The 13,532-nt window shown below is 43.5% G+C and overlaps 1 protein-coding gene across 1 annotated transcript; it reads left to right on the forward strand.

Moving 5' to 3' along the window:
- Window positions 1-557: 557 nt before the first annotated feature.
- On the forward strand, window positions 558-13,161 carry LOC108113641. The gene is given in 6 exon segments (XM_017224311.2): window positions 558-761; window positions 1,344-1,439; window positions 3,101-3,678; window positions 8,220-8,630; window positions 8,701-10,662; window positions 10,664-13,161. Coding segments are annotated over 5 exon segments (4,194 nt in total). The 5' UTR covers window positions 558-761; window positions 1,344-1,363; the 3' UTR covers window positions 11,831-13,161.
- The last annotated feature ends 371 nt before the right edge of the window (window positions 13,162-13,532 follow it).

Here is a 13,532-nt window from a genome sequence, read left to right on the forward strand (position 1 = left end):
ATTATGAATCTTCTCTCGCTAAGAATGGCTTATCCATATCACAGAATATTTTCAAATATATTTATGGAAATCAAACTCTTCTGAAAACCATTTTTATGGCATATAATGCTATGGGTGGAAACGTTGATCCTTGTTTTAAATTGTAAGGGCAAAACGTATTTATGAGGATATACAACAACTTAAAACTTATTCATCCCATTAGCCGTATAAAACTCAAAAAGTAAAGGCTAATAAATATCAAATTTTATTATACCACCTCATAGACTCAGATACTTTTTGATGGAGAAAGTCTTTCTAAAATAAAGCCAGCCATAACTCAAAGACTGGCGAATTCTGCCGCTCCATTTCTCCGCATCACTTTCCCTCTCTGCGAACAGCTGTGAGATGTGGTGGCCCCCGCTCCAAAAAGCTTTCGTCAAGTTAGCCAAGCTTTTCCAATGCGATCCACAACAGCAGAGGCAGCAGCAGCAGGAGCACGGAGCAACATCCTTGAACAAACGCATTGGAGTCCATGAGCCTTTTCGTGTTAGTACGCGACGTTGACTCTGAGAGAACGGACACGAGGGCTAGCAAACGGCTAAAGCAACGGGAAAATCGCTGAGACAGGACCTCTCACACACGCGCACTCACACACACTACTCTGTATAAATATATATATAAATCTATATATGTATATGTGAAGCGCCAAGTGCCAGTGTCCTAGAAATTAAACACAATACGAGTATAAATCCAAATCGAATGCGATAATGGAAAATTAATTGGTAAGGCCCGTGGATGTGAAACAGAGCGAATGGAGCCAAAGGAAAAGTGCAAGTGAAAAGTGACAGTAAGAAGCAGAAAATCACACACACACACTCACTGGCACACGCACACAAAGGAAACGTCATATGCCAGAGGCATTGACAGGAGTCCGTGGAGCCCGCATTTTGTGTATCCTATTTTGTGTGGCAGCACCAGGAGAAGGAGAACGTGTCCTTAGTGCCATAGTGGCCAAGAAAAACAAAAACAAGAAACAGCACACAATTACACCGTGTAGTTGCCATAATGATAGATTTCAAAAATAAATTGAGCAAATTATCGTATAGAACGTGCCCCGCTTCGAAAGTCTAAAAATAATCGCGCGTCGCCAACTTGTCGAGAACCCTCAAAAGTTCCCTATTTCCCCCAATCATCAACTGGATGGTGGATGTGGATGTCGAAGGGTCTAAAGTGCCGCAACAGACTTTAAATTATGCATGCACATTGATTTTCCGACCACGGCCCCATTCTCTTTATTGTTTTTGTTGTTCTTGTTGTTGTTGTTACCGTCGTTATATCCCCATCATCTATATCTATATCACCAGCCCATCGGCTTTGTTGTCGCATGTTATCAGCGGAACTGGCGTCGTCGACGGCTTTGTTGAATGCGAGTTATCAGCGCAGCAACGGCCCAACAAAAGGTAAGCATCCGCCTGGACCACACGGCGTATGGGTAATGGGTAATGGGAAAGCACTTTATTGATTAGGCTATGGCAAGCACAGGAAAAGCGAGGTTAATGAGTGCCCATCATGCTCTGCAGAAGCTAAGAATGAAAAGGAAGCTATCTCAGGCTAAGCAGCATGAGCAGGAATAAGCGGAAAATCTTGGAAATGTTGAGTGGTGGTTGGGATATTTTTAGACAGCTGAAAAGGAGATTCTGGGAATTCTCATCAGTATTAAATATAATAAGAAATTGAATCAGGTTGGTAGTCATGACATAAAATGGCTAGAAGTAAAGGTAATTAATGGTTATTATAAGGTAATTCCTTTAGACCTAGGACATCCATGATTTTATTTATTGGTCGTAAAACTATGAACTTCTGTATTTTATAGAAGGGAACTGTTGTCATCCCCTTCTTTTAATCACATAATAAACTCATATTTTCTTAAAATGACTAAGCAAAAATGTATTTTATCAGTCATATTCGTTGTGTGTGATTTATACTCAGCTCTCTCAGCTCTGACTCCATATCTCTAGCTCTTTTGCTGCCTTTGCCTAAACTCAATTTCAATCAAAATGTCATAAAATACATTTATAACTCATTTACTGTGCTTATTAACACGTACACACAGAATGGGTGGCAACTCATTAACGCCCACAGGACATGAGCTAGTCCTGGCCACCATCCCCATTCTGAATGCTGCGTCATTGTTGGCACTACAACTGCTTTTAATCAGATTTCAATTATAATTCCATTTTACTGCACTAATGTCGTTTGGCGGCCACTGCCGGCTGCTGTGCTGCTCCCTGTAAATGGCCTCGAGTCACCCACATTCATCCATGCCACAGCCCATCTAGTACAACGTCAAACGCCCACCTGAAGCCCATCACCGCCCACTTGGGGTAATTTCCCTTTTGTGCAACAGCATTTTAATGCAATTTATTGGGGCTGACAATGGCCAGCTCACTGCGCCGAAGGCGTTAAAATTTCCATTTGAAGTGCCCGGAAGTATGGTTATAAAATGTCAACAACAATGCTAACCCAAAACAGTTGCCATACATCCGGAATGCAACTTGCTGGTTTTTTTTTTGTGTCTCTGTGTATGTGTGTTAGTTTTGCTGACGTTTTTCTAACGATTTTACGACTTGATGTCATGCACCGAAGTCCTTCTTCGTTTTTAGCAAAATTTCCAACGGCATGCAACAAGGAGTCGAGCTGAAATTGACTTTATAGTTCGCATTCAGCCAGGCAATTGCCTTAATTATACAAATTGTTTGGCGGATTATAAATTACACTGCAGTTTGCATAACGAAGGAGTTAAAGGGGGCATTTCCTAGAACTCGATTCAACGTTCAGAAATAGTTTTCCAGGGAAGGACCTTAGGGAGAACTCATAAAGGATCTGGCTTCTGAGCTTGAACTTGTTTTATATGAAGTTAAAAAATAAAAATTTAAAGCTATGCATGGTCTAGACCAGTTAGAAGACTAATTTTTAAGCTTTTTATTTTCTAAAAATCGTATATAACATTTTATTATTATGTTTTTAAGACCTGCTTTTAAGTGTCATGTTTTTGACACGAAATCCGTGTGAAATCCAGTTTCTGATTTCCGCCATTTATTTTTATATTCGCATTTTGCAGATGAAGTTTGCCCCTCGACAACATATGACAAGTGCCACACAACGACAGGAGCAACATCAGGAGCAGCAGCAACAGTCGCAGCAGCAACAGCCACAATGACCAAGCAATTGACAACGGCAACTGCAACAAATGCGGCATCGAGCATAGGGCAAGCGGGTGATTTGGCGCCCACAGTTATATCCCCAACCGCAGCCACAACACTCGAGACGGGATCAGGCGGTGGAGCTGGAGGGTCATTGGGAGCAGGTGGAACCATTTCACCTGTCAGCGAGACAACAAAGACTTTGGCCCAGCCACAACCCGTTGAGGAGAAGCCCTCGAGTAGCGATGCCAGTGGCAGATCGGCGGCTCTGGAGCGTGCTTATGTGCATGATGTCTACGAGCATTGTGAGGAACCCACGGGTCCGGTCCGTCCTCGGATGGCCCACTTTCTTAGCAGTCTCGACCCCGGGTCCGTGGTCTGCGACGTGGGCTGCGGCAGTGGAAGGTACCTCACCCAGTGCAACCCGGCCATCTGCACCATTGGCGTTGAGCGCTGCTATCGGCTGAGCAAAGTGGCTCATGAGAAGGGTGGCGAGGTGAGTCCTCTATCTTGGAATATTAAGTTATTCATTTAGTGTTAGAAAGTAATAAGCAGAGTACGTAATTAAAACATTTAGGTTAAATGCTAGTAGCTAGAAATAGTTAAACTTTCGCAGAAAGGAAGAAGTTCATTATGCTATTGTTTATGTAAAGATCCTGGCATTTCAAAACGGATTAAGCTTGTCTTGTTCAAAGTTCCCACGTATGTTCTTGATTAACTAAAATTACGAAATGAGCAGCACATGAACTCATGAAGTTTGTGTGCAATCTAATTGCAGCCTGCTAATTGCATGTGTTCGGTGCGGTCGTGTTCCTTGTGCTCTTGTAGTTCTTTTGGCCATACAATTGACCCATTTTCTGCTAACAAGCCGCCCAGGGAGAGGCAGATTGAAAAAGGAAAACTGAAAGGGAGGAGGAAGTAAGGGAGTCATAAAACATTCGCTAGATTCAAATCCTGGGTTGCTCCACTTAACTTGGCCATTAGTAGCACGCATAAATTATGCTTATCATTGGGTATTATTTGCACATGTTCCACTCGCCATTTTTGCATTGGGAGTTTTTAATGCCCCATAATTGCAATGGTCGATAACGGTGCCGTAAAACGAGTCATTTAAAGGAGCAGCCAACGAGCCAGATCCTATAAACTGCAGATGGTTGGCAGCCAAAAGGGATGCATAATCGCCACTTGCATTTAGTGCAGCTTCCGTTTGAATTTTAGAATTCTACCACTATGAATTATAAATGAATTCCGTATTCATTTTTCACGACTTAATTGGTTGCTGCCTAAATAAATTATTCTTAATTTAATATGCAACCCAAAATAATAACTAATTTGTTTGGCTATTCGGAAGTATTAAAAAGTTTATGAAGTTGGGTTTATTGAAATTCCATTTTTTTTCTATGCTGACAAACTAAATCAATTTCAGGATTACTTGATGTAGATTAAACTAAAATTAATAACATATTTAGTTAAGAACATAAAACTGTTGGATTGAGTTAGGATTCTCGTGACTTCCCTCTGAAACTCACATTTATCCTTTTTAGTCAGGATTGTTAAGAACTTTCACTATCCTCCAAGACAATTGTGTTAATAATATGTCATGTATTAAGCTTTGAAATTGTAAAGTTTATGGGGTGGAAGTGCACGCCTCGAACTTCTGGGCACAATTAAGTGATACGCTCGGCTATGTCATAATGAACATGAAGTACAGCGCACTTAGTTTTCCTCACCCTCCGAACAATATTCGCTCAACAATGACACAACTCTGCTGCATAGTTTTCCCCATTTTCTTTTGTCCCGTCGCTACTGCTGGTGCTGCTGCTGTTGCTGTTGCTGCTGGCAACCCCCAACATTTCCTTTTACAAGGAACAACAATAAATTGCTATTCCCCCCCTACCGACACCGTTTGCCCCCTGAAAAGCGACTATATAATGGTATATGGCGAACGTTATTCAGCGGCATGGCTGCCCGAGGTATGCAATGCTTTTTGCCATAATCTATTACTAACGCTGGGCGCTTATTTATGGTGCCATTTCCAGGCAGAGCCAGAGTAGCATTTCCCAAGAAGCCCGGGCTTTTCATTTGCCACTCCGTCGTAATCGACAACACGCATTCTTCGCATTTAAATTGCTTTCGCGTGGAATTGACAGCAAGGTTGCAGCACCAGCAGTACCAGCAGCAGCAGCTGCTGCATTTCGCCCACCATTTACAGTAAGCGGCTTAATTTATTTAATAACATGCCACATTATTGTGACCGGACAGGAGCTTAGTGCCTCCAATTATTTTGCTCAGCCGGCGTGTCCTTGACATTTAACCCATAGCCTGTCGCTTGATTGTCCGCATGTGTTTCTAATCACTGTTTCCCCCGATAATTTGCATAGCAAAACGGATCCGATCGGAATTTATTTCTATTTGGCTTAATGTGTTTAAAATAAAGCCGACAGCAAATGCACAAAATGCGCACGTGACATGCAAGCGAATGCAAGTTTTTCCTGCGGAATTGCCAACTTTATGCAAAACCAATTTAACTTGGCCCGAACACAAAGTTGCAACTTTGATTCCTGCAGCTCGTGCATGGCCTGATTTTCAATAATTTTCTGTAAAGCAATAAAACCGGCAAGTGGAGCACACGAGAATCACACTTCCCCTTTCCCCAAGACAGCCTCGTAAATCTTAAACCAGACCACCCCCCAAAAAATGGCGCATACAAATGGTTGTAAAAGCCAAGCCGCAAACATAAAAAGTGAAACTCAATAATGGCAGGTGCAGAGAGCTGAGCCTTTTTTTTCTGGGCCAGGTGAAACCTGCAATTTTCAGCAGGCCCGAGGCTCCGTTCTTGGCTAAAGCGCCATTTAAATAAGCCGCAAAGAGAGAGACTGCATAAAGTATGATACAATATATTATATATATATTTATACAGATTTTCCTTTTTGGCTCGGCTGTCTTTTCGTCTTTGCGCTGCGCTTTGGCCTCATTAGCGTGCAACGTGGCGTATGCGTAACGTGCCACACTTTCACCTGACACTCTCTCGCCTCCGCTTTAGCAACCCAAGCCCTGTCAACATAAATTTCAAAGGCGTCATGTGCCCGACCCGCGTGACACTACACACATCGCATCCGCATCCACAAAAGCCCCCTATGTGAAAAATGGCCACTGCTATAAATACGATTTGTATGGCACTAAAGCAAAAAAAAGGCATGGAAAATAAAGGAAAACTGTCACCATGCGCATTCATCGAAAGGAGAAACTAAAGTGCTGGGGAGGATTCAGTGTGGGTGTGGATGTGGGTGTGGGCATGGGGATCACATGAATGGCTCTGCAATGCAATGCATTAAGAGTCATGCTCATAACCAGAAAACAAAAGCTTGCTTAACTAAAATGCATGAGATTGTGTTTGTTTGTTTGGGCGTTTTCACAAGATGAATACAATGATTAGTTTTTGTTTTATGTATCCAAGCTGAAAAGAGTATCGGGGGTTTAGTAAATAGTTCAGAGAATAAAATAGACTTAAAAGATAATTCAATAGTCAAACCAGAGAAACCTGATTAATGGTCTAAGCTAAAATTTGTTCCATCTCCTGCTGTTTAACTTCCTTGGAATAAAGCAAATGCAATTCCATTCTAACTAGACCATAGTTTCTATGGGCTAGGACCATCCAAAACTCAGAGGCCGAAAAACACTTATGTTAATTGATATTTGCTGAAGACTTCGAGCCTGTAATGGCATAGTTGAAATTTCTGCCCACCTGGCAGCACCTGAAGCAGAAAACTCTGGGCAAAGTGTAAGGCTTGGCGGGTCAAGGATTTTTATTTCTGCAGACAAATACACACCCACAAACACACACAAAGTTGTGGAAAGTGCAAATATACAGACATTTGCGATAATGGTAGAGCAGGAAACGGAAATACAAGATTGCAGCAAATAAAATGGCATTTTATGGGAGACAGAAACATAATACGTATGTAGCCTTTTTCCAATATTTAAGTTAGCATTTGCTTGGTCAATGTAAATTTGATTCGCAAACGAGAATTGAGAGCAATGAAATTTCCAGGGAAATTGTAAATTTATATTGGCTGCGAATTGCATTTCCTGGAACAGATCGAATCAGTATTAAATTTCTCTGTTTGACGCTTTTCACAGTTTGTCATCCAATATACTTTTATATATACATATATATAGAAATACGTCTTTGTTTGGATAATTCCCTTTATCCCAGACATTGGTAATTGACACCATCAGTTCTGGCCATGACACGAAAATGAATATAAATGGCATGCATACACCTGAACGTGCATCGGTTTTGGCCACATTGTGTTAGGTCAGTTTGTGGCCAGGTGTTCAACATTCGACCAGGACTTTTCCCCCAGCGTATATTTGAATGACAAATGGTCGAAGCCAACTTCCAATCAACCAACCGGACCGATAACTTTGTTTTCCCAGCACGGAAAAGTTACTAATTGCGAAATGATGTAGCCAACCGAAAGGAATACCGGATTATTCAATCGAGTTGGATCGCTTTGATATGGAAATTCGTTTTCTTTTTTTCCAATAAATCCTGAAAGTTGAACTTTTCTCGAAGACGATTGATGGTCCTGTCCTGGGCTTGAAATTGCATCATCTCGTCTTACTGGCTGCAGCTTACAGCATTTCAATTGCATACTTTTGCGGGCAGGGCCCATGGGAGATTTCTGGGAAAGACGAAGTCGATGTTGGCGACAGGAGCACGATGTCTGTCGTCGTGACTGACCCCACAAAGAGACTCCTGCGAGGACTTATCTTTGACACAGCTTAATTGGCATGGCTTCCCCGAGGGATCTCCGGTTGGCTGGGATTTCATGGTGTTGGGCTAGCACCTTGGGAAATCATTAAGTCCGTGAATCAATCAAATTATTAAATTATAAGCGAAGTATAAATATCTAAGAGCATTAAGGTTGGGCTTATGAACTAGTTTAAGATCTATTTTAGGACATTATTTATTCATGTAATTTTATTTTCTAAATTTTACTTTCTAAAATCTTATCCTTTTACCGTTTCCAGGTTGCTCTTTGTGACAATCTGGAACTGCCGTTCCGGGACGACAGTTTCGATGCAGTTTTGTCGCTGGCGGTAGTTCACCACTTTGCCACCACGGAGCGACGTGTTCAGGCTCTAAGGGAGCTAGCCAGGATCCTGAGGATCGGTGGCCGAGTAGTTATCACTGTGTGGGCGCTGGAACAAAGACATCGACGCTTTGAGTCGCAGGACGTACTGATACCCTGGCAACCACCAAAGAATAGGAACTATTCATACTCTGATGAAGAGGACGACGACAACTTCCAGCCACCCTACCATGCGTATACGGAGGACTCGACGAATTCCAGTAGATCAGCGGGAGATGGAGATAGCTCCAGCCTCAGTTCGTCCTCGCCGGGAGAATCTTGCTATAGCTTCGTTCGCCGTGCTATTCAAGTAAAAATAATAATTATTAAATTTTATTTTCCTTTATTATTTATATATATATTTTATTATAAAACCTTAGAAACTGGCTCGTGGACGCCGGCATGCTTGGTTTATGGACTCGTGGTCCTCAAAAGATACCAAGAACGACAGCAGTCTGGACTACGAGGACGCCAAGGACCTGCCCATCGAGCTGCGACGCCTGGAGGACTTCGAGGACTTTCCCGATCCGCCATTATCGGCTGGCCTCAAATCCAGGAGTTTGGGAAGCATTCTGCAACCGCCACCCCGCCAGATTGTTCGCTCTCGGTCCAGTGTTCCCAGCCTGGGAGGTCCTTTGATTCCTGGTGAATCGAAGGCAAGTGCAGCGGCTCTGCTACTCAATACCCCGGAGAGTCAGCAACTGCAGTTACAACTCCAGATGAATGGAAGACATTCGCCTACCACCACGGCAAGTGCTGGAAATACGTTGAGCAGGAGGCCCAAGCTCATCAAACAGAAACAATCCTTGTGCGATGATGATGCCGCCACGCCTCCTGCCCCCGAATCCTTTCAGATGGTTAGCAGTTTAAATGGATCCAATGGTTTAGTCAGCAGTAGTTTATACACGAAGAGTGGCTGCTATGCTGGTAACTTCCATCAACATGCATCGTCGACGGCCACGCCCCCTTCAGGAGATCCTGCCGAGGGAGGAACATCGGTAGGATCGGGAGCACCCACATTCCTGCGCAAACAGAGCTCTTTGAATGAAGACCTGATGGCCGTCAATCGCTTGAGGGAAAAGGAAAGAGTCCGGAAACGCATACAAAAACAAACCTCCCTCAACGAAGCCTTCCTGTGCAGATCAGCCCTATTCTCCAAGCGACTCCAAGTAATCCGCGAGGGCTTCACTACTAAGATAAAGAGTTCGACAGGCAGTCTGGAAAGGGTGACCAAAACAGGCATAAGCAAACTGATTCAAAATATCAAGAGTGTGCCGCATGCTCAGACAAATCCTGCCCAGAATCCCACACAAACGGACAAGAACTCCACGCTGAATAACAACAATAAGCAAGGTGGAACAGCGCTGAACCATCAGCACCACCATCATCACCATCATCATCCTGTACATCATCTGTCCCACTTAATACTGCCCGCATCCTCAACTTCGGGACCCGTGACGTACTGCAGCAGTGTGGAGTGCACCATGGGGAATCTATGTCACTGCAGTCAGTATCAGCAGGAGTGCCCTGCCTGTGCGGATGGCAGTCAAGGTGACAAGGCTAGAAGGCATTCACGGGAATCTGGCTCAGACTCCTCCAAGGACAGCAGCCTGCAATCGGACACTAGTATCGAGTCGGAGGACAGCTTCGCTTCGGTCATATTTATACCCAAGCCGGAGCAGCACCAGCAGCAGCTGAACTATCAGCAGCAGCACCAGAACTCCAACTCTAGCTCGAGCAACTCCTCCTCTAGCAATGGGCAAAGAGCTCAGGGTGCCGCCGGTCGGGATCAGGGAGTGAATTCCGGCTCTCGATTGCCGCCCACCCACTCAGTGCCAACGTCACCGTTAATCATGCCCTGCCCTCCCACTCCAGCTCACTCGCCGGCTGCCATCCAGGGCACCGTGACATCTCCGCCACAATCCACGTCAGCAGTTTCAGCCGCCATGGCTATCTTGACTCCACCCTCGAAACCAGCTCGGTTCAGCTTCGATGAAGCCCACATCAAGCTGCAAAAGGAGCAGCATATAGATCTTCATAAGGAACCACCCAAAGAGAAAAAGGAGCCGCTTAAGGAGTTGCCAAGGGATCCGCTCAAGGAGTCACCGCCGGTACGCAGGATCACCCGCCAGGCCATCAGAGACTTACCGCCCATTCCCAAGTTCCGGAAACAACAATCTCTGCAATTGCAACGCCAGAGTTTTCCCATCGTAAGAAGAGCTTCAGGGTCGGGCGTGTCCACCTCGGCATCGTCCTCCTCTCTGGCCAGCAAACTGCTTTCCCTCGAGCTCTTTAATCCGGCCACTGATGATCTGGACAGCGACTCCAGTGAACCCTCCTCACCCGGATTCCATAGATAGTGTAATTAGTGCTCCGAGATCGGCTAAGGTGCCTTCGGGCAGTGACGAAGGAGGAGCTGCCTCCGCGAACTCAAACTCCGCTTCGCAGGACGAAGGAGAGCCAAGTTTAGCGCAGATTATTAGTATACAACAGGAACAGTACCACAAAGGAGAACTGCAGATCAATAGTTCCCGATCCCAGGCCGAAGATGATATAATCCTGAATGCGGATAGTGCTCCTCTGCTTCCCGAAAAGAGGGAGTCTACCCAAAAGCAGGATTGTGCAGAATTCGCGGAACAACTTACTGCCCAGCTTCAGCGGGAACTGGAAGACAAAAGCAATCGCACCGAGTGTCGATATCTGGATGGGATAGGAATGGGAGATCTATCTGAGTTCTTGGGCGGCGGCAAGAAGCGCTCCAATGGCGATTTGAGTGCATTTCGGGATGAGCTCAGGGAACGTCGATTGATGCTGGCCAATCTTTCCACGCAGCCAAGTCTGCAACAATCCCCGGTGAGCTCGTCCACTTCCTCACTATCCTCACAGACCCGTAGCTTCACGATACACGAGGAAGATGGCGAGGAAGAAGAGGAGGAGAACGAGTCAAGCTACTCCCTGGGCGTTTATGAACACTGTAAGATCTCCAAGTTCAACTACAATAGGAATCGACACTATCAGCTGAACCCGGAAACAGCCTACCTTCTGCAGGACGACGACAGTGATGTGCGGGAAGATGAGGATGATGTTATACCCGAGGAAGAGGAACAAGACGAGGATGCGGAAGCAGAGGCCCTGGAGGCCAGAGGTGGTGATCAGCTAGGCGAAGGAATGGCGGATTACGGTCAACGCAGACGCAACATGGCTGCCCTGAAGGTCCAGCCAGCGACGACCCAGCAACAGCAGCCGCAGAAGGAGCCAAATCAACCGGCAAATCTACAACAGCGACCCTCCAACGACTCCCTGGAGCACTCGAACAGCTCCACCAACTCCCTAGACAGCCCATCGCAGGGAGGAGCCAGTACTCACCACCGCTACTATCATGTGTTCCGCGAGGGAGAGCTGGATGCACTGATCAATCACCATGTGGCCAGCCTGCACATCGTTAGCTCCTACTACGAGCGGGCCAGCTGGTGTGTGGTGGCCGAAAAGGTTCAGGTGTGGACCATCTAAGCAACCAACTCTCATACAGGGATTCAAAATGAAACTTAGGTCTTGACTATTGAACCTGACTCCAGGATCAAAGCTGATTCCTTCGGATCTTTATTTAATTTAAAACTTACAACCAATATTTTGATCGAGTAAGTTGACCCATTTGAATCCCTGCACCATTCCCTAGCTGTAGTCTCTAATCTGATGCCCCCAAAGGAATTGTTAAATTTAGTCTATTACTCTAGTCGGCTGGCGAATCGGGGCGGGGAAGGCCCGTCCTGGGATCCAGCACTAATTTATTGTTAGCAGGCCTGCTCAAGGACGCGAACGCAGGATGGCACTGCATTGAAATCCAATTTCAAAGGACAACCTAGCTATAAGATCGTCGAAAAAATCGAATCGAATGCGATAACGAAACAACGCAAGCTAAATACAAATCTTACTAGTTATACGAGCATAATCTATTTACAACGAGCATCAGTTTGTATCTTGCGCTTTTTTCATACTAAGTTTCAAGCACTTTAAGCTATCATTTCGAAGCGAATAATCATCAAACGTCCATTAAAGAACAAAACAAATATACCAACTTATACATGAGTAAATAAGGAAATACAATATATAGAAAAAAGTAATATAGCGAATTCATATATACACTTCTTAACGCCGCAAAGTTAAAAAATAGAACCCTCTAACTAACGAATATCAATAACTGCATTTAAATCTATGAGAGAACCGTATATCTATCAAATGCAAAATAAATCAAAAAAATATACAGAAACCAAGTTTAAGAAGCTCACAAACAACTTTTCAACTATTTACTTATATTTTCCACCTGTTTAAGAGCACCTCTTAATTTTTTTTGATTAGATAATGAAACCAACTCACTTCCCAAAAACGGCCAATAATCACGATTGTAACATAAGCCTATGCCTAAACTTAAATTTTTTGTCAGCTTAAGAAAGGTTATTTGAAAAATAACGCAAACATTTTCAATAAAATAATATATATACAAATATATATATATAAATCTATATGCGACTGTACATGTGTTTTTTAGCTAGCTAAACTAACTTTATACCGTAAAATAATAGAACAATTGAATAAATATTAACTAAAGTTGGACGCAACACTAAATCACAACAGATAGAACTCGATTTAAAACCTACTACTGCTCGAAATGCTGAAACATTATAAATATTAAGTATTGCTGGATATGTATAATTTGCACAGAGACCACCAAGCACACAGAAGACACGTCAACCCAAGCTAAAACAAAGAAAAACCATCTGGAATATTCAATATTGATAATTTGTAATGCATTAACAACAACATTAAATAAACTAACAATAATTACTGAACAGAAATTGTGTTTTTAGGGGTTATTTAATACAACTTTCAAATTTTCTAGAAAGTGTTTTTCATCGGGTTTTAAGTTTTAGACTTTCAAAGGAAGACAATATCATAAATTTGAATTTTCAACAGTTTTATAAAATTCCGCCAACCTCTTTTCTTTGATGGTCACCCTAAGCGATAGTATCGCGAGTAATTGACGAATTGCCATCTCTAGCCGGCAACTTATTATTGTAGTGATACAACTTTGGTTAATGTTTATCTCAGAGCAAACAGAAAACAATTTAACTCGTTTACCCATTTTACATGAATTTTTTATCGTTCACCCTTTAAAAACATTTTTATTTGTGAAGTTCGCGAGTCGAAACGAAAG

The sequence above is a fragment of the Drosophila eugracilis genome, unplaced genomic scaffold, assembly GCF_018153835.1.
Source record: "Drosophila eugracilis isolate 14026-0451.02 unplaced genomic scaffold, ASM1815383v1 contig_367, whole genome shotgun sequence".
Classification (NCBI taxonomy): Eukaryota; Metazoa; Arthropoda; class Insecta; order Diptera; family Drosophilidae; genus Drosophila; species Drosophila eugracilis.